Source organism: Clupea harengus, chromosome 11 (assembly GCF_900700415.2).
Source record: "Clupea harengus chromosome 11, Ch_v2.0.2, whole genome shotgun sequence".
Lineage (NCBI taxonomy): Eukaryota > Metazoa > Chordata > Actinopteri > Clupeiformes > Clupeidae > Clupea > Clupea harengus.
Window position 1 is genome coordinate 17,676,448 of NC_045162.1, and position 21,581 is coordinate 17,698,028.

At 40.8% G+C, this 21,581-nt stretch overlaps 1 protein-coding gene and 1 long non-coding RNA gene across 2 annotated transcripts; both read right to left on the reverse strand.

Annotated features, from left to right (window-relative positions):
• Positions 1–5,667: 5,667 nt before the first annotated feature.
• Positions 5,668–6,308, reverse strand: LOC122133246. Its single transcript, XR_006152649.1, has 3 exons — positions 6,216–6,308; positions 6,001–6,045; positions 5,668–5,782 (listed from the first exon to the last, which is right to left on the reverse strand). It is a non-coding gene; the product is annotated as an uncharacterized LOC122133246 (long non-coding RNA).
• Positions 6,309–17,081: 10,773 nt separating this feature from the next.
• Positions 17,082–21,400, reverse strand: si:dkey-7j14.6 (uncharacterized protein LOC556585 homolog). Its single transcript, XM_012822869.3, has 7 exons — positions 21,258–21,400; positions 20,317–20,515; positions 19,829–19,930; positions 19,430–19,486; positions 19,167–19,331; positions 18,799–18,918; positions 17,082–17,975 (listed from the first exon to the last, which is right to left on the reverse strand). The coding sequence occupies exons 2-7, from the start codon at positions 20,500–20,502 to the stop codon at positions 17,904–17,906; spliced, it is 702 nt and encodes a 233-aa protein (XP_012678323.1). The 5' UTR covers positions 20,503–20,515; positions 21,258–21,400; the 3' UTR covers positions 17,082–17,903.
• Positions 21,401–21,581: the final 181 nt, after the last annotated feature.

Genomic DNA, 21,581 nt, shown 5'->3' on the forward strand with positions numbered 1-21,581 from the left:
GTAGGACAGAGTGGGTCAGTGGTGGTGCTGGAGACGGTCTTTGGCACAGGGCTGTCCTACATAGAGAGAAGACATAAAACACAACCCTAAGACTGAAAGCACGTCTCTGCAAACAACTCATACACATGACATTAATACTATTCTCATTAGTAGTTCCACGTTGGTGGAACGAGCTGCCTACTACCAGAGCAGGGGCAACCCTCTCTACCGTTAAGAAGCTCTTGAAGACCTAACTCTTCAGAGAGCACCTCCTTTCCTAACTTGCACTTCCTCTCCCTTCCTTTTCCTTCTTCTACCTCTCCTTTTCCTTCCTCTAATGCTATCTCCTATAACTAGTACTTAACTCGCACTTACAGTAGTTACATTCCTGCACTTTTTTATTTATTAAAAAATAGTATTTATTGTTACACTAGGTCTCTATGGCTCGTAGCTTGATTGTTCTCTCCTTTGTACGTCGCTTTGGATAAAAGCATCTGCTAAATGACTAAATGTTAATGTAAATGTATATGCAATTGTAAATATGTTATTACACTCCTATATATTTGGCAGTCTACAGATGTACATTGAGTAGGCAGGTAGATAGCAGAGGTATCTTGTGTACGGCTCAAATGAGTCTTTCAGACCTGTGCTTACTCACAGTACATTGGTGTGTGATCTCGTTTTTTACACTATGACCAGAGTACTATGAGAGTAGTATGCAGAGTCACATTGGGAATAACTGAGGCTATACATCAAATAGCACTGAGATAGTATGGAGAATAACAACCATAATAGCCATCCGTTTATGTCTTAATATATGGACAGAAGGGGTATTTTTCATAACATAACAATACTTACAGTATGTCATTTAGAAAATAACAACAATACAGCCATATAAAACAGTGACACATCTGAAATACTTGTTATGGATATAAAACATACTTACTTCTGAATCACTTGGAGGCAGTACAACCAACAAATAACATATTATGAAAATGGCAAGAAGAGATTCAAACACCAAGATACCAATCAGCCCACCTAAAGTCATATTAATATCATACTGCAAAGAAAAGAAAAGAGGCATATCAATAAGACATGTGAAGGAAAGGTGATGACATACTCCCTTAATCAATTGAAAAGAACAATGTATAGTGCATGCTGAAATAAAAACATTCTGTAAAATATTCATTCATTAAAAATATTCAGTCATGTGTACTTAAGATGTTAAACAATGGTGTTTTCCAACATATCAATTGGTGAACATTTGAAAGCTCTGCAAATTCTAACCTTAACCCAGTAAAAGATATTTCTAAGCCCAACCCCGCCCTCGTGACTGTGGGCCCCAGAGCAGTTACACTGGAGTCACTACCTAGTTACGCATCTATGTTCAATTCACAGCGCATTTTTTTCCCAAAAAGGACATAGCACTCTAGAAAATGCGCTAGAAGGTTAAGACTTTTTGGCTCGTGGGGCTCCCTGGAAAACCCAGAGACATTCTGGAAGAACCATATTACAGGATCTAAGGAGAACTGTTGTTATGACAAAAAAAAACTTGTGAAACCAAGAACTTATTTTTAAAGAGGAGAAGACAAAACGTACCGTAGTAATTTGTGATTCCTGAAAGGCGTATAGATTCTTGCCCATTAGTGCAACACATGCAACATTGAACATACTAGTCAGAATGTGAATATTCATGTTCAATTTTATCTGTGGACACAAACATAATCACATTAATTTGAAAAGGCTTCATTACAGTTTTCAGCTTTCTCTTATTGCTCAACTCGCTGTTTTACCTACAGTTACATTCTATGTAGTTATTTGATAGATGCTTTTCTTAAAAGTGGCTTGAATTGACAATGCAAGATAATCGGTAATACAAAGGAAAAAATATTGTTGGTGGGTTCTTCAAAAAAGACCAATTGTGAGTGTTGTGTCTTTTGGCTACAAGCCTTTTATTTTGAAAAGCATACAGGCAGGAAACACTGATACAGAGCAGGGAGATGGATTTTATGCTATACAATGCTAACAGAAGACTGAACACTTAAACAGTTCTACAATAACTATTTTACCACATAGCATGATGGGAATAACTCAAAGTCTCCTTTTACCTACGTAATGCGGACACTTTGCTACCCCTTGCATGTGACACAACCCCCGTCTAGCATGTTAGTTTTCCCAAAGCATTTAGCACAAAGTCCTGCAAGTGCTTGGGAAGCTGTTGCTGTTGTTGAGAACGCCCCAGTAAGTGGGGGTAGTAAGTAGGCGAAGCTGGTAGGGTGCAAGCCAGTTCCATCTGACCAGCCGCACCCTATAAACAGCATCCGAAAGTCTCTCAATAACAGTACATGGAATGACCCATTGGCTCGCCAGCTTAGGAGAAACTGTCTTCTTGCACTGAGGACTGAAAAACCTATACCTGCGAAGTCTTCTCCCACCAGTCAGTTCCATAAGCCTGCTTCTGTCTAGCCCCAGTGACAGCAGGAGCTTGCCTGGCCAGCTTGTGCATCTCCTGCAGATGTTCATGCAGGTTGTAGAAGTAGTCCAAGCCAGGCCCACCTCTGGCTATGGGGAGGCCTGAACACTTAAATCCACAGGAATCTACGGGAGTGCACTTTGTGAACTGCCGTCTGGTACGTCCACAGGGCCAGGGGCAGAAGCGAGTCCCAATCCCAACAGCTGGTCAAGATGGCGAACTGGGTGACCAGAGTGCAGTTAAAACATTCCTCTAGTCCGTCACTCTTGGGATGCAATGGTGTAGTCCGCGTCTTTTTTACGCCTAGCCGCTGGCAGACCTCGCTGAACATGCCAGCTTCTAGCCAGGCACTCAGCGGTGTTGGCAGCACTCTGGTTGGGGACTGCATACACCTCTGGCCACTTATCGACGTAGTCCATGGCCACGAGGATGTAGCGATCCCCTGGTCGGTGGTGGGGAAGGGGCTCAGGATAACCGTTCGCCCACACGCTGTATAGGGGGCCCCACCTGGTATTGTTGCAGGCTACTGCTGGCTGGTGAGGCAGGGCTACTGAGAGTTGAGGGTCTCAGAATCCAGTGCTGAGACTGCAGCCCAGGGTGGCCATTGGCCCACCCTCACCCAAACCTGGGAGAGGACGGGGTCCAGGCTCTGGTCTCGTCAAAGCCGCTGGTGGTCGAGGAAATCCTGTCTGCTGTCGTCACTTGCTGCTGCTGATGGAGCCTGGAGACCCAGAGATGCGGCCCGCAGAGCTGCCACCACTGGAGATGCTGCGTCCCGGTCATCAATGCACTGACAATGCAAGCACCTATCCTCCTCACATGGCCATCGGGACATAGCATCTGCATTGGTGTGGAAAAAGTTGTATTCCTGCAGAATCTCTAGCCAGTGAACCAGCTACCCCTCCGGCTCTTTGAAGTCGAGGAACCAGGTGAGATAAGCATGATCAGTGCGTAGAAGAAACGGCCTCCCATAGAGGTAGTGCTCTGAAGTGACAATACCCCAGGATACCAGCCAGCGGCTCATGGTGGCTGAAGGCACAGCTCAAAGATCTGCTCACCGTGCTTTCCCTCCTGGGACAACACTGCACCGAGATCCATATTGCTGCCATTGCTGTCTAGGATGAGCGGTCACTGCAGGTCTTGAGTCAAGCAAAGGCTGAAGTGCAGTCCTCACTCCACTGGAATGCTTGCTCCTTCTGTGTCAGTCAATGCAGTGGGCTGGGGATGGTGGCAAATTCTTTAACAGAATACCTGTAGTCGGAAACCAGCCAGCCAAATGTTGGTGAACCGCTCCGTTAGTCTCTGGTCCGCTCTAGACCAGCAGCCCTGGCAGATCCAGCCCAACGATGCATGTGTTTTGGCCAGCCAGAACGGGTGATAGACCACTTTACCAGCAACCATCACCTGCAGCGTCTTCTTCCCCTGCATCTGTGCCTGCTCCTCCATGATTGTGACTATGCAGAGCACGATTGCCTCTCAGCCCTCCGCTCAGCTCTTAGCTGGTGTCAGCTTGTTTTGGGCAGCGTTCCAGAACAGACCAGGGAGATGTTGGAACCTGTGTCCACTAGGCCCTGGCAGGAGGTGTCTTCCAGGTCAGTCCACATAGTCCATGCGCTCGATCTGGCCAGACAAGCCGCAGCTGTACGTATTTGAGGAAGGGAAAAGTGTCTGAAGGCGGCAGTCCTCCTGCTATAACATACTTATTCAGTTTAACGTGGCTGGGGCACTGGGTTGCGAGGCACTGGTGGCGGGCAGTGGCATGCGGCATGCCTTGGTTTGCCGCAGCAATGGCACCTCTCTGTGAATTGCCCTGCCAATCTTCATGGTCCCTGCCTCGATCACTGGAGGGCTGTGGCCCCTCTAGGTTGACTTGGAGACGTGCGGAGCCTTAGGCCAGGGGAACACAGGACATGTTCTACTTATCGCCCCCCGGGTCCTGGTGGGGTGGCAGATTCGCCAACCTGCTGCTTCATTTGCCGTCCCAGGCAGGGATCGCTGACTCCTTCGACTGCTCCTTCCTGCCGTCTCAAAGGCAGTGATACAGCTGGGCTTAGCCTCATCGGGGCTTTTGGAATATTGGCTTTAGCCCGTGATCTACCCCATTGCAGCTGGCCGATGAGATCTTCAGACACCAATGTAGTGTAGCTGGGGTCTTCGGAGAGGATCGATTGCGGGTGTCAATGTTGTTTGGTTGCAAGCCATTTATTTTGAAAAACATAGGCCTACAGGAAGGAAACACTGATACAAAGCAGGGAAGACGGCAGACAGGTCTTATTTCACACTAGCGAAGTAGACAGATAATGCTAACAGAAGCGGTGCTAAACTAAGTCATCAAAATGACAACACAGATAAACAGGCCCACATTCCACACACTAACATTGGACACAAAAGGGAGACATAAAAGACAATATTGTAACTTGGCACACTTAAACAGTTTAACAATCACAATAGCATGATGATAATAACTCTTAAACGTTTAGTATACTTCTGCGGACACAGCCTGCGTGCGGTTTTCACATGGTTCTGATGGCACGTATTCTGTCATTTGCCGTGAAATACAGAAGGACATTTTTAAACCACTGGCCCAGTACCATTTGTCATTGCACTACAAATGAAACTGCACTGTTCTCATGTGCTGACTAATAAAAATACTCTGGTGGCAAGTTCAGTCATCCACACCTGTCCCTGAACAACACTGTCTGGTTCGCCTATTGTGCTCTCAACTTATCATGTTAAAAGGAATATTTGCAATTCCTCCAGAGCACTTATCCCCTTCATTCAAGAACATACTGAACTCTCCTTGAGCAATGTAACATCCAACTCCCAAAATATTCCAGAACATTCAGAAGCTGTTTCTGCCTTGCAAAAGCTGTGTCTGCAGAAGTATATACCCCTTGCACGTTACAATATTGAAAGCAAAGTCTATTAGGAAATTAACTTTAAGTTTCAGATTTTGTGTGTAAGTGTGTGAGAGAAAGAGAAAGAGAAGGACCTACCAAACAACGTGTTGGCATTACCCAAGCAAGCAGAAGAAAGAGTCCTGAGACCAAGACCTAAATACACAGGCCATAGAAGGAGGCATAATCTTACAAAAGATATAACGGCAGGACATCCCACCTGACAGCAATTAATAAGACTGAATAAACCAAAGGATGACTCTTCTGTACTAATCTGAGTAATAGCTTTCTGAATCTGCATTCACACTCTTACCAAGCTTTCATTTGGAATAACCACCAATATTTCCCGTTCGAACAAGAGGATGTCAATGTTGAAGCGCCTCAGCTTCTCCTCTAGTACAAGTGCCAACGCCCCAATGCCAAGTTCAATGAACTGGGAAATAAATACAACGACAATTATTGAACAATAATGATGCATATTTTCCAGCAACCACGTACCATCTTGTGCAAGTATAATCAGCCGGGAATTCCACGACAAATATAACTTTGTAAACGCTAAGCGCAACACTTGCATTATACGAGTGTTCAATTGTTATAAAGAAAAGTAAACCTGACATGGGAATGTCAATGCTTTTAAGTCAACTTTCTCACCCCAAACAATGCAAATGCGCATTTCATGGCCATCTCTGTAACAACCTGTAAGCCAAAATAAAAAAAAGATATGTAATTCATCGAGTCACATGCGAAACATCCAGGCTTTTAAAATACATACTGTTCAAAATGACAACCTGTGGCTAGGCTACCTAACAACGGAGACATCGATGTCCGTAATTAAGTCAACAAACAAAGTGTTTGAATCAACCTACCTTGTGTTGCACAGGCTTGTCAATCACAAAACGATGATATATAGCATAGCATGAAGACCTCCTCTCAGAGCAACTGATCCGCGGAAAGATCAGTTAATGAACACGCCCAGGTGAAATAATGTTGGATAGTTCAGAGTACAGTAGGCAGTACTACTACCCTGCTCCTTCCCACTCTCATTACTCTGTTCTTTATGTCAAATAATTATATTCATTATATTCGTTATTTGTTTGATATCTACAGCCTACTCTATATACTCAACTCAAAAATACTTCTTGAAATATACTCATGTACCCACCCACATGAAACACATAATCACCATGAAACAGAAACTCACATTCATAAATTAAATATGTACATTTATTAAATTCATAAATGCCAGTGAACTCAGTTGAACATCCGCATATAAGAAGGGAGCCCCTATGCCTAACATTTCCATTCACCCCTGTCCAACCAATCCCTTGAAAATCTTTGCATGGTACAAACAATTTTATAGTTTACATATAGTCATGTAGTGTGCACTTTCTGGACACCAAATGAACTATCGTAAAACACGGATTTTCAATAGGTATATGCAAATACCAGAACTCAGTCTGCAAGTACATTACATTTTTTAGCACTAATTTTTAATGAATTCTTCCCTCTTTTCTATTCTTTTGCTTTTGGAAAAGCCGCTCCCCTCACCTTCCCCAACCCTCATGAAGATGTAGGTTCGGGTTTCCCAGTTCTTTTTCTGGGGATCCAAAGCCCTGCATGTTAGGTGTGTCCTATCTGTACTGCATCACCATCAATGAACCTTTACGTAGGTTTTTTTCAAAACATTAACATTTCTATGCATATCAAAGGGGATACAATAGGGAGCTCCTCCAAGGCAATGTTTCCATTAAATTTACTGTCATAAATCATGCATCTAAACTTAAAAAAAAAACTTCTGAAGGTATGCAGACATACCAAATGCCATCATGTTTCTTGAAGAAGAAATTTCAAGGTATCAAACTGTGAGGATGCTAGTACCATCAAACAAAAGCTTATTTTACCTCATACACCCACTGCATTCTCTCGGGCAAGCCTTTCCTTATCTTGCCAGGCAGGTGGAAATGTTCATGTTTTCTGCTATATGATTTATATACTCCCTAGTCTGTGCTTTTCTTTAGTTAGTGAAATTTGTACAAATGCAAGAAAAAATCATTGTCATACTTACTTTTATTTTGGTACATTTTCATTGCTTTCAATAGTTCAGATGCTTCTCCAAATCGTTCAAATAAAAACAAAGAAATAAATACAAGTGGTGACTCTTGTTAGCAACTTGAACAGATAAGCTAGATATATACACAACTGGAAATGAATGAGCTGCTGGATATAACATAAGTTCTTCAGTATTGTTTTTTTATGTTTAAACAACCCTACTACACATTTAAAGTAGTGCAAATCCCAGCGAAATTTCAACAAAAAGCTTGGTATCACACATGTTCTTTGGCATATGTAAAATAGACTCTGAAGTTCAGGACATGCTGATGGATTCAAGAGCTATCCATTAAATTGCTATCAGTTTCAAAATCCTTCATTTAATATTTTCTATATTTTGGGACAATTCAGTCTTTATGAATCTACGATCAGAGATATGTTGCTTACGTATACCCTATGTCTGTAAACACTAATATGAAATGTCATGGCATTACAGGCATATACTTACGATATACTCTATATCACAATACAAAATTGTGTACGATAAACTGTACGTCACAATACACAATAATGGTCAAAATGTATACAATAACGTTTGGCAGCCATCAGCCTTGCTTGTTTAATTTTGTAGAGTTACTGTAGTGATAACAATCTCAGCACATTAACACAACTAATCAGCTTTTTATATCAGTTTCGTGCCTCCATCACATGGATTGCAAATTGAGGCACAGCAGCATGACACAGGTCACTTTGCACCATCCTCCTGGAAAATGAAAGGCATCCAACAGTTATTGAGCTGCAAGCAATTGTAAAGAGTCTGTTCTAATATCCCCACTAATGTATTTATGCACTCTAGTGATGTATTTTCCATGGTGCACTTACCACACCACAGATCATTTGTACAGGAAGTGTGCAGCAAAGTGCACCGTGCTCTGGCATTGATTCATTGTGGATATACTTGCATACCACCACTGTTAGGTGAAAATTCACTCAAGTTACCTCAGGTCTCCAGAGTTGCAAGTATATTTATTCAACAACAACAAGCTTGTCGGGCTCACTCACGTCTTGGCAGACAAGAGAGAGGCACGGGCCCAGTCTCAGAGAGAGAGAAAGAGCCTGGGCTCACTCCCAGACTGCAGCAGACGAGTGACGCAACATTTAACATGAAATAATGAATGGGGCAGATTCAAGTAAATCAGAAGCCATCAGGGCAGATGAATGCAGGTTTTGAACAAGCTTGGAAAAGTACAACACTTGAGAGATGGATAGATGGATAGATATATGGTTATATCTATATATCTATATATCTATATATATATATATATATCTATATATATATATATAGAAAATATATCCAAATATATATATAGATATATAGATATAACCATATTTTACTACAGGGTTTCCAACAGCCTACCTCAGGGCCTCTTGACCTCTTCCAGTTCGGTGGCATGTACATGACCATTACAGCCAGACTCAGCACATCAAATACTGCATTTGTAATGTGAATCAGGGGCGGCGGCAGGGGGGGGCTAGGGGGTGCTCTAGTTCCCCCTGGATTAGCCATAGCACCCCCATAGCACCCCCAAGAAAATAATGGTTGATTTATTATTGTTATTTAATTTCATTCTGCGTTATTTATTGTGTGATAATAATATTTAACTCACAAAAGAAAATAATAACAGATTGAAATGAACAGATTGTTTTAGACACAGAGCAATCATTCTGTCATAACCTTTGACCCAACTTTCACGTTGCACGCTTGAATGTTGACGTTACCGGACGGTTGAAAGAGAAAGCGAGCTAGTGCGTGCTAGTTTTAAGTGAATATCAACAATGCATCGGTTTTTGCTACCTAAATGTCCATGTTTGGAAGAACGAGTAAGAAACAAGAGTGACGTAGAAGAAGAAGAAATGCTAGGGGTATCTGGTGTGAATTTTTAAGGAGAGGAACGTTGTGGTCAAGGAGGTCAACCCCATAGACATATATACATGTTACAAATTACATGTATATATGTCTATGGTCAACCCTCCACCACTACTGAGGGTGCTAACCATGGTGCTAGCAGCATCAGTGACATTAGCATGAACGCTCAGGATGGTCCGAGAAGACCAAAACTCCAGAAATATCCACCTTGCATGTTTGGTGTCCAACAAAGGAGTTTTTGTAAAAGCTGGTTGGGACAGTTTGCGTGGTTTGAGTACAATGCAACTAAGGTAGTGTTAGCTGTGTAACATTAATGAAAGCTGTCTGATTTGTTGCATGCATTGATTGCCCTGTGTCGCTGAAGACTCGTTTCGGTTGATTAGCAACGAAGATGCCCTTTTTTGCCGAAGATTTTAGCTTTGCCTTTTTCCTCTTTTTTGGATTTTTTTGGAGCCCCTTAAAAAAATCAGACTCTTTAGCCCAGAGGTCTTCAACCGGGGGTCCGCGACCCCCAGGGGGTCCGCGGAGGTACTGCAGGGGGTCCGCCAAATTATTTCATCTGAAGCATTTTTTCCCTCTTCCAAAAATGTAAAACGTCCAATAGGCTACATAAACATAAACAGAACGTAAAATGGCTTTCTATTCGTTAAAAATAATACATAGGCTACCCATGAGTCTTCACGCGATCATTTGATCACCATGGCAACATAGGCCTATGCACTTTTAGCTACATTTAGCTATCTGGTGCCAAAACAAGTTACCTGCCTCAATCGTTTTGTAATTTCTCCGAACAAAAGCTCCACGTCAGACACCACTGATGGCGGTTCAGATTACCTACCTTCAGAGGATGCCAACACCCCTTCCATGAACAGCCAAAACGGGAGAAGACACGTAAATATTCAGAGTTTGCCTTCACCTACAAAGAGACCGATGGTGACGAATTACCAGTGTGCGTGGTTTGCTCTTCCGTGCTATCAAACGAAACTATGAAACCATCAAAGCTGCAACGACACTTAAAGACAACCCATGCTCACTTGAAATATTTTTTTATACATATTTCCTGTTTAAAATCTTTCGAGGGCCAGCAGACCTTGATGAGACAATCAGCCAAAGTGTGCGAGCTAGCTTTAAAAGCCTCTTATCAAGTTGCATTACGTGTCGCTCAGACCAAACAGCCATACATAATTGCGGAAAGTTTAATATTGCCAGCAGCTATATGTGCAAAACAATGTTTGGGAAGGATGAGTACGTAAAAAAACTGAAAAGCATCCCAATGCTATTGATGAATTGGCAGCTGATGTGAGGGCACTACTAGTCGCAAAACTCCCAAAGGCAGATTATTTTGCACTACAATTAGTTGAATCCACCGATGTGTCAAACGACGCTCAGCTTTGTGATTTGTCGACCAAAATGAGATGCAGGAGGAATTTCTATTCTGTAAGCAGCTGCCTGGACGTAAAACAAGTTCAGAGATTTTTTTTTAAAGTGATCGACAATTATTTTCCGTGAACATGATATACCCTGGCCAAAATGTGTCGCGATGTGCACAGACGGTGCAAGAGCCATGTATGACGCACTGCATGCTTCATAGGGAGAATTTTGTTGCAATTTTGTTGAATTCTCAAACGTCAGATCTCTCACTAGGTATGAGATATTTCATCCATACTTAAGCTTCTCAAGCTACTCAATTCTTTGTCCCTCCCTAATTGAATACAGAGTGAAGGCTAACTGTAAGGGAGAAAACATTTCAATAATAAACAGAATAAATTGAAACGAGTTGTGTGTCACAGATGATTTGCAATTATGTTCAAACATATGTAGGGGAGTGTGTGTGTGTGTGTGTGAGTGACAGACACTTAGTTCCAAATAAAATATATGAATATCAGGCCCAAATTTGGGGCGGCGGGGGTGGGGGTCCCTGCTCAGTGTCTCTTTCAGCCAAGGGGTCCTTGGGCTGAAAAAGGTTGAAGACCCCTGCTTTAGCCTAAGACAAGCAGTCTGTCTGTGTGCTAGGTATACATAAGGTTCTATGTAATTACTGATGATTGTGAACTGAAATAATATATACCTTTTTAACGCATTTCTGACTCTTTGACTGTTTTAGTTAATTCTATCTGCTATTCCAAGATTCATTTCACTCTATCTGACATGGTAGTGGTCACTTGTCGCCCAACTTTAATCCTCACTACCACAAGTGTTTTAAAGTAAGTTAGGTATTTGGGATTGCGGACTCTATAACATGCTGTATGCATTTTGTCAGTGACCGTCGCAGATGTGCGCGTCTGTCGGAAGAAGCCTAGATAATGATAATAATAATACAATCGGTTTGTTTAGCGCTTTTCATGGACCTCAAACACGCTTCAGAGGCAAACATGTAAAGTTGTTGTAGTAGAGAACCATGTGACACATAGGCTATCATCCTCATTTCATAGCACCCTCACTAAAACGCCGAGCTCCCCCATAGCACCTGCAGAAAAAAATGTCTGGCGCCGCCACTGATGTGAATCATTATAACTGGCAGAATCTCTAAAGCCAAAATGAAATACCATGTGCAATTTCAATTGTTTTGCCTGGTATTGTAAGCATGAACCTTGAAAACATATCGAAAGGATTGGTTAATTGGAATAAGGTCATCTTTGTCTGTAAAAGCAAAATTACACTAACGGTGCAAACCAGGGCCGGCTCTAGCCCTTTGGTTGCCCTAGGCGAGATTGAGTTTTGCGTCCCCCCCCCCCCCACACACAATACTTAACATCACTGAAGAGACATATATTAACTTAACCGCTTTACTTTGCATAGCAGTTTTTTCACCCACTTATAATTCTACTATTCTACATTGCAGTTCAACAATAAATGGTGCATGGACAAAAAACACCGGAATAGTTTCAGAACATTTTCTTTTTTATTATTTAAAATAATGTATTACACACTCAAAGTTAGGACTAAATCAACTCCATAAACTGTGCAAAACCATAAACTGTGCAAAACACTCTTAAGCACCTGTAAGCAAATTATGACCCTCTATACCCTAACTATACCCTCTACAAACAAAAGAGCTTTTATGGATACTGTACGTACCACTACAAAATATCTCAAATACCTCACTAATTCTTCCAGTCATTTAGGCCACTACTAATGAGGTGGTCATTTTTCTGTGAAAATAGCTTGCAGCAGAAGCAATACAGAGTATTGTTTTTCCTTGAATATACAAGCCAGCTTCTCTTGATTTTCTCCCCATTTACTAATTTCCTGTAGAAGTGGTTGTGGTGGCAGCTTCTCCCATCATCTCTTTTTTGGAAATGTAAAGTCTGGACTGGTCTGGTATGGTCCTCTGCAAACTAACTAACTATCCTTACCGGATCACAGAGGGCTGGCCAGTCAGCAGGATCTATAGGTTCTCCCTGGATATCAGGAATTGCGGAGGGTGAGGTGTCTGCAGGCGGCAGTGTAGTTTCACTGGTGCCCTGAGTGCTTGATGTGGTCCTGGATGTCCCTTCACCTTCACCTGTATTCAAGCATATTGTATAGCCAGACAAGCAGTGTTTAATATAATAAGTGAAATGATCATGAATGTGGTTGAACTTCTTTAAGAAAACAAGCTATTGTATTTAATACATGCTAACATGTTTCTATTGTACTTTAAAGTATGGATGTGGCTTGAATAAATACTATTAAATAGACTCACCTGATGCAGGCGGTGTGTTCCTGGCCTGTGTGTTACTGGCCCCTTGAGAACTACTGGATGTCCCTTCTCCTGCAGCTGTATTTAAACACAGAATTCATCCATGCTGTTCATTTCTATCATCCTACCACATAGTTGCATTAATACATTTTATCTGACCATGTAACTTGTAGTAGATACATTACAATTACTGCCACCACTGCTACAAGGCTAAATAATACTAGGCTACTGATTACAATTAGTAGTATTAATGTGATGTGATTATGAAAGTAATAATTGCTAATAATAATAATAACAATAACAAAAACAGCAACAATAGTACTAGTTGTGTAGGCTACTTACAGAGGCGAATCAGGCGTCCTTTCTCCAGCAGGTGCCGGCCTCTGCAAAAATTGCCTGAGTGCATCTGGCCAATTTAAAACAAAAATAAAAAATGAGAACAAAACAAAACAAAAAACATATATATTTTAGTATATTCCTGGGAAGGAACTGTACAGAAGGGTGAACACCACTATCCCCAAAATGGTTACTGTGTGTATGCACCTGCTAGTTGTGAATTCACTAAACAGAACTTATGCCATTTATAATGAATGTAGACAGCAACTGTAGTTTTCATAACTAGCATACGTTATCCAGATACTGGTCTTTTGACATTTACATCCATGTAGGTTATCAGTGAAGTTACGTTTGCTAGTAATAGCCTACGTAGCAAATTAGCAAAGTAACAGTCGCTAGCTAGCTATAGCTAGCCTAAGTGACAGCAATGAAACGTCCAATATTAGGTGATGCACAATACTACATTTATTTCGTTTGACACCTTAATGGCTGAGATGAGAAGACTTACCTCTATACTTGGCTTTCTTTTCCTCTTCTTCCTTTCTTCGTTTTCGTCCCTGTGCTCCAGATGGTTTAGAGCAATCGCCGGCCCTGGTGCAAACCCATGACAGCGACGCGATACGCTTCCATCGCTTTGAGTGTGCGTGTTGTACCGTGTGGAAATAGCATTTTTAAACTGTCAGAGACGACACCCAACAATCTGATTGGCCGCTGCCCGGAAAAATCGCTCCTCATTTGCATAGGATTCAACATTTTCCAACTTTTATCTAGCCTGACGATGTCATACTCATAATTCTAGTCAGAATATGAGTCTGATATCGCTCCATTGGGCTGTGATTATGGGGCGTGTTTCAACCGAAGCAGGAGAAAAAATGCCTCTTCGCTCAATTGGTTACCTACAACCAATCAGAACAACGTAGTATGTGACCAGGGCCAGCTGATAAATTAAACTTTTACCGGATCCCGTAGGAAGGAAGGCAAAAACATCTTTTCGATTGACAAATGCCTTGATCGCGTTTCTTTGTTCCTCTTTCAAAATGAATGCACTGTCAATGTCTAAATGGACTCGAATCTATACATTTCAGCTCTCCAGCGGCAGCCATGTTTGTTGTAAATGAATTCAAACCAAGCGCCTTTTTATGACGTGGTTGGTTACGTTACTGTTGATCATCTGTCCATCATCGTATAAAGCCCGCCTTGACAATTTGATTGGGTCGGCAATGTCTGTCCGCAGATAATTTCTCCCCAATGGAGTAATGCCAGACCGAACTTCCCGACTTCAAATGTTGAGGGCGGGGCTAAGTTCGGTCTGGTATCCAGGCTAACTTTTATCGGTCGCGTCGCCCAAAACGATGGTCTACGTCACAATGGATTGGCTCCCGTTGAAATGTATGGGATTTAGATATTGCGTCGCTGGTAACGGTGTCATGGGTTTGCACCGTAATTCTTCAAGATAATGACTTTTTTTAGTGCTGTCAAACGATTAAAATATTTAATCGCGATTAATCGCATTTATGTCATAGTTAACTCAAAATTAATCGCGATTAATCGCAATTTTTTATCTATTCTAAATGTCCCTTCGTTTATTTATTTTTCCCATCATTTTATTTTTATTTGAATGCCCTTATCAACATGGAAAAGTTGATTGGCTTGGAATTGGAATGTTTTATTTTATTGAAAACCAATATTGCCAAACAGGGCGGTACAAAATAAAATTATAAAGTGCACATTTCAGGTAAACAAGGACTCAGCCTATAGTGCAGTTAAACCATGGCTTAATATTTTCTTTTTTTCAATTTTGCTGGGAACATAGCAGTCAGGCCTCTTATTTCAGAAACATTGAACCGTAACAGTTAGGTTACCAATAAAAGGTAAGCCTACTACTTCTTTACTTTCAGCCAGCTGCCTGTTGACATTTTCAGACAACAGTGAAGCTCGCTTCTTTTGCACAACTTTTAAAAGTAAACTTTCCATTCAGAAGCTTTTTATCATCCATTTCGCCGTATCGGGCTCACCATTCACTCAAACCGTAACGTTCGCCTACTACACAGTTTGCAGGCCAAAAAGAATGTTTATCTAAAAAAATAAATAAAAAAATAAATAAAAAATTCGCGTTAATCTCGCGATAAAAAAAATGAACGGCGTTAAAATGGGTTTGCGTTAACGCCGTTAATAACGCGTTAAACTGACAGCACTACTTTTTTTATCATTTTATATCTTTGGTAAATCAGATCACATGTGACTGTTCCCTACATTTTTTAGTTATTATGTTATTTTTAATTCAGAGCAACATGAATTGGACTTTGATATGACCACCAGTAATGCAAAATGTTACAGTCACAGACTTGCAAACAAACAATGAACTGGTGTAGCAGACATGCAAGAAGGAGACATGACTCAGCACCGTTTCTGTCAGATATACATCAGTAAGACACAGATGTGACAGACAATTATGTAGCCATTATAGGACAATTCTGTAACCTGGAAGCACTATTTTCCAGGAAATCAATCCTTTCCAGATGCCTTCCAAATGTGGCATCTGTGGTTCTGACATCTTATTGGAAATGCTTCTGTACACACTAACGTTTTTGCTGGGCATTACATGTTCAGGCCTTTCAGACATTTTCAATAGTTATCGGCGCTATATAAAATGAATACGATAGAATTCAACTGAATTGAAGGTGACCCAACATTATTTTCACCAGCATCTAACATTTCTCTGAGAAATGTCTGCTGATCGGCAGGATATCTATCCACCCAGTGTGTGTGTGTGTGTGTGTGTTCTAGACCAGGCTTACTGTGATAGCATTATCCCAGCACGCAGAAGAATGAGACCTGAACTTAAAATCTACGAGTAAAAATGAAAATAATATACATTCTACTCACTTTTCTCTCAGCGTTGTCTGCTGCTAAACTCTTGTCATTGGTTGGACTGAAAATGTTACAATGACAGCAACTTTATTTCTCAGTAATACATTCATGTTGAGAAGTGAGGGCACATCCTCGTTGGAACCTCACTTCTGATGGGTTCCCTAGTATGCCCATCGGAATGTTTAATTTGCACGGTTAATAACCATGTTTGGTTTGGTAGCTGGTCGTGGTCCTGGGAAGCATATAAGGGAGATCACGCGTTTGCAATGTCCGTTCACATCCCCCATGGATAAGGGGAGGGGTTGGAGAGTAACTAGTTTCATGTAACAGAGTTAATTAAATGACAAAAAAGTAATTTTAATCCGTTACAACTGTACAAAATTACAGTTACTAATATCAATTTTGGTGATTACAAAGGAGTCACATCCAAATATATTATTTTCAGTAAAAATCTATAAAGCTCATCTGTGGACTATAACATTCATTCTGTTGCTTTGCATCTTTTCGCCCCAATGATTTGGCATCCGGTTAGGCCTCACATTTTTTGTGTTGTTTTTGATAGATTCTCTTGTTTGAATTTGCACTGCCTCTCCTCTGCCAATCAAAAAGTGACCGGAAGTAATCAAATGTAATAAGTTACATTACTTTGATAAAGTAATTAAAATAGTAACATTACTCATTACCTTTTTAACAGTGTAACTAGTAATCTATAACCTATTTTATCTCAAAAGTAACTTTTCCACACCTGATAAGTGGTAATGCAACACCAGAAAGCAGGTATACATGAATGCAGAAGTGGGGTGAGTGACAGTTGACGATTATCCCTATGGCCTCCTCCCAAGCTTTGTTTAGAAAAACATCATTGAGTGATCAGAAAAAGGCACTATTTATTAGTATAATTAGTAAAATACATCAGCTACCTTAACAAAATACACAATGCTCTAATGGTAGACTAACAAAAAGGCAAAGTTTAGAATGTGTGCTTACAAGTTTAACAGGAATATGTGTGTTAGGTGAAAATTCACACTCAAGTTTACCTCGGACTCCAGAGTCTTGTATAAGTATCTTTTTATCATATCGGGCTCACTCAGGTCTTGGCAGACAAGAGAAAAGCACAGGCTCACTCTCATCTTGGAGGACGAAAGAGAGAGCCCGGGCTCACTCCCAGACTGCAGCAGACGAGAGAGAAGCTAAATTAAACACAACACACAAGGTTTATATAGGTTGAGATTAGTGTTTCTCTGACGCCAAAGCATTATGTCAACTGAGATAACCACATGGTGGGTTTGCCACCTCCGAGGTCATCTTGCTATGCTTTTTGCAACGTAATGCATCAGCAAGGCAAAAAAGAAGGACTAGTAGTTCTCAGCCCTCGCTTACGCACACACAGAGGGAACACTTTTAAGCACACATACAGCGTTTGAAACGTCAGCACTTAAGAATCAAAGACATACAGAGACAAAAATGTCATGTTTCAGCTCACAAAGGCATATGATTAACACCCATACATACTTGATTAAAGTCAGAGTTTCACATTTCTCTATCAATGTGCATATTAAATGTACACATATGTGCATAGGAAATTTACTTCACTTTCAGTTCATTGACAAATATCACGATAAGTGCTGTGTGGTGTGCTGATGGCCCCCCTCCCCTCCTTTAAGGTGATGTAGGAGCGGTGACTTCCTCCTAAGGTAGCAGAGGAACAGTACTGCTTTCGTCAGCACCGGTTCCAGTGATGTCGAAACGAACGGTACCCCCCTAAAACACAGAGAGAAATATTTTCAGAAAATTTGGTCTATCTATTGTTGGTAATTTTTCCAATACCAAAGATTGGTGGAGACTCAGTCCGAGAATGATCAATCAGGAAACAGGCTTTATTCTTGCAATGATGTGCATCAAGGGAGAGAGGAAGGTTTCACTCAGCAGATTCAACCGTGTCTCTGATTAGACATTGAAACAGTCCCAGTTGAAGTATCCTAAACCGAATAATGGGTGTCAACCAATAGCCCCGACCCTACATGATTATGTATCAGGCAGCTACTCTGATACGGGAACTGCCACAATGTTGGGGGAAGATGTTCATTTGAGGATCCAGCCGTGAGCAAATGTTTCAGAGGTCTGTATCAAGGGGGTGGGGGTATAAGGAATACAATGACACTTTGATATAACCTGAGATGACAGGTGGTGAAGACACCTATGGTATCACACCTCTCTAGGACACAGTATTCCAAATGACACTTAACCAGAGACCCTTACATTCTAAGAGGCAAAAATACAAATGAATATGAGATTCATTGGCTTATTGATTATTGTCAATCATTATTATTTCTGATCTTTAATCCTGATTTGCAAGTCCTTTTCTATCAATAAAATAGATTTAAATGGATGATATGCTTGAATCGTTTTTCTTTTTTCAGTATTACCAAAAGCACCTGTAAAACTGAGATACCCGAGACAATAGTAACTCGTTGGTAAAACCACACACAATGTTGTCTCAATAGCACTACAAAATCAAACTGAACGCAAAGCAGGGTATAATGGCAAACTTCAAACAGTGGTGTCATGCAAGTAAAGCTCTAACCAGTTGATCAGCAGAATCTTGTCTGATGGCTTTTGCAGAGAAGACAGAGATTGTGGTGGAAACACAGAACTGGAACACCGCCATGACCAACAGTAATCCTTTCACTCCATTGACCACGGCCTGATTGAGAGAAACACAAGACCCTGATGTAAAAAACAATTTGGTTGTGTGCAGAAGCTGTTGCTTTAAACATTTCTGTAGGTAAGCAATTTAATTCGAAAACGAACTCAATGAAACGCATGACCTACATATTCCTTTAAAAGAACCTTTAAAACAAAGAAAATGCAAACATAACAAGAGTACTTGTACTGTTACCCTACCCATAGTACAGTGAAATCAACTTGAAATTGGCAATTTCTTCTACCTACCTTGTATTGATTGACAGATGCCATGCATTGCCAGTATCTATAATTCTGATCCCATTCTTCCCTTTTGCATTCCTCAGGCTGTTTGGCCAGTTCCATGCAAAAGTATCCAATGCCAGCTAGTGCAACCAGAGAACTGATGATGTTCATGGCCAAAGTTCCTTTAATCTGACAATTGAGTATATGTTAATCTGTTCGACATCATGTTCACATTGAAGTTTATCATTTTTGTCAGAACTAACTCCTAAAAAAAAATGTATTATTACCAGACAAATGCGCTTTCCTTCATGTGCTGCTGCAGATATTGATCCTGATATCATAAACTGTGAATTTCAATAAGAGCAGTTTCATGCACCACCACATTGGTAATCATCTGCTACATGAGTACAATTGGTATGAATTGCCAGGATGGAGCAGCTGCATCAACCATAAAAAATCAGAACATCAATAAAAGTGTCCATTACTGTGTTGGAAATAAAAGGGTTTGAATCACAGTTTGGCTTTCAATAAATTAAAATCTTTTGTTTGAAACTCTAAACATAATACATCTATATGCACAAAGAATAAAAGTTCAAAAATGTTCCACCATGTGCACTTCAGAGAAACAAAAGCTGGGGATCAAAAAACAAAATAAATCAATAACCTCTCATTATTTCAATACTTACAAATATTCCAAGACCCAGCGGGACCTCCCCAAAGAATTCAGATGAGAGGATAACAAGCACACCAAGGGCCAGAGTCATCATTCCAAGGAATATCTGCACAATCTGCACAAAGAAAAACCGACGTAACAGAATCAGAATCTGGTTTATTTGTCACATCCACAATACACACTCAGCATACATGGGAGCGCAATACCGTTCTCCACAGAACAGAATAGGAGCGCGTTACCGTTCTCCACATTACAGAATGTCACACGCTTGAAACTAGGGACGCACTTAATACAGAGACACATTTCCCGAGGCAGTTAAAAGTGATGGCGCATGTATGAGTGCAAGAAAAACAGGTAGATGTGTTCAGTATATATTGTATGTCAGTACATACAGGACACTGCAGATAAAGATATGCATCAACATATATCAGAATTTAAAACATTTAGTTGAATTTTCTTGCTACTTGTAACTGCTCTTCTAAAGTTGTCCTGAATACATACTCCAAGTGGCATGGGATAGCCTTTTTGAAAGAGACGGGTCATTTCAGGCAGTTTTTCATTCTGCGTGGTCGGCTTTTTAGATTCTGAATTGACAACATTTGTGATGGGGATGTCACAGTGATCCTCCAATGGAACGATCTTTGTGACAACCATAAGGCCTTTGCTAGTGGACAGCGTTGATGGCATTTTCACAAAAGTTCTGAAAATAGGAAAAACAAAAGAGGAAAATTAGCTTGCATCTAATGTGCAGTAAACATGAAACCACATCCTCTCACAATATTCAAAGTCAACAGCTGTTTCCACAAAACACATAAAACTCCATAAAACCATAAATAATTATAAAACCGTAAATACGCCTTGAAGTTCACACACTTTCCCTTAAAATAACCGGTGGTATATCTTACCCCTTCATGTTTACATGAAGTTAAGTCAAATATTTGGTGTTTAAAATGGTGTTGCATGCTAACAATGAATAACTGACATGATCAGCGGTCATGCCAGGTAATTACATTTTGTTATACATAAATTATGTTAGTGTTTGTGTTATTGGCTACAAAATTTGCGATTATACAGATATTCATAGCACTTTGTGACATGTTGGTGGCTATGTTATGTTTATAGACTAAAAAGTTTGCTATTGTGCCAGACATACAGTTAAGAGTCCACACTGAAATTCAAAAAACTAATAATCTGTGGATCTTCCTCAAAAGAATACAAATGTCATTCAATTTAAGACTTCCATGTCTTCCATTCCCTAATTGATTGTACGCATCCTGAACTTGTGCTGTATGCATTCGTTTTATTTCTGTCTAGTATTCGGACAGGCCGAGGTTTTTGGAGCTGTGACGTTGTAACCATACGCATTTCCCTTCGATAGTTTACTGTCATACGATACCCAATGATGTTTCAAAAGACTAAGTGAAAAAAGTTGAATTTCTCACCTTTGGAAAACAGGCGCATGTAAGAAGTAATTCAGATACAACGAAATCTGAGCGATTCCGAGCTGCGATTACCTTTCGGTTTTAAAACGGAAGTGATCTACCTCAATTGTTTCGTCCCCTTAGTTTTATTAACCCATTACTGTATATTGCTGTCATGTCTGCTCCGAACCCAGCTCCAGCCGCGCCCCTTTTTTCGACTTTCAACTCACACACCTCCGCTATAGCCTCAATCACCTTCACAATCCCCTGATCGCTTGCACCTGCCTCAGCCACAACATCAGTTGTTTGAGACCCAGTATGTTATTGTGTATTTGAGTTAAGCAC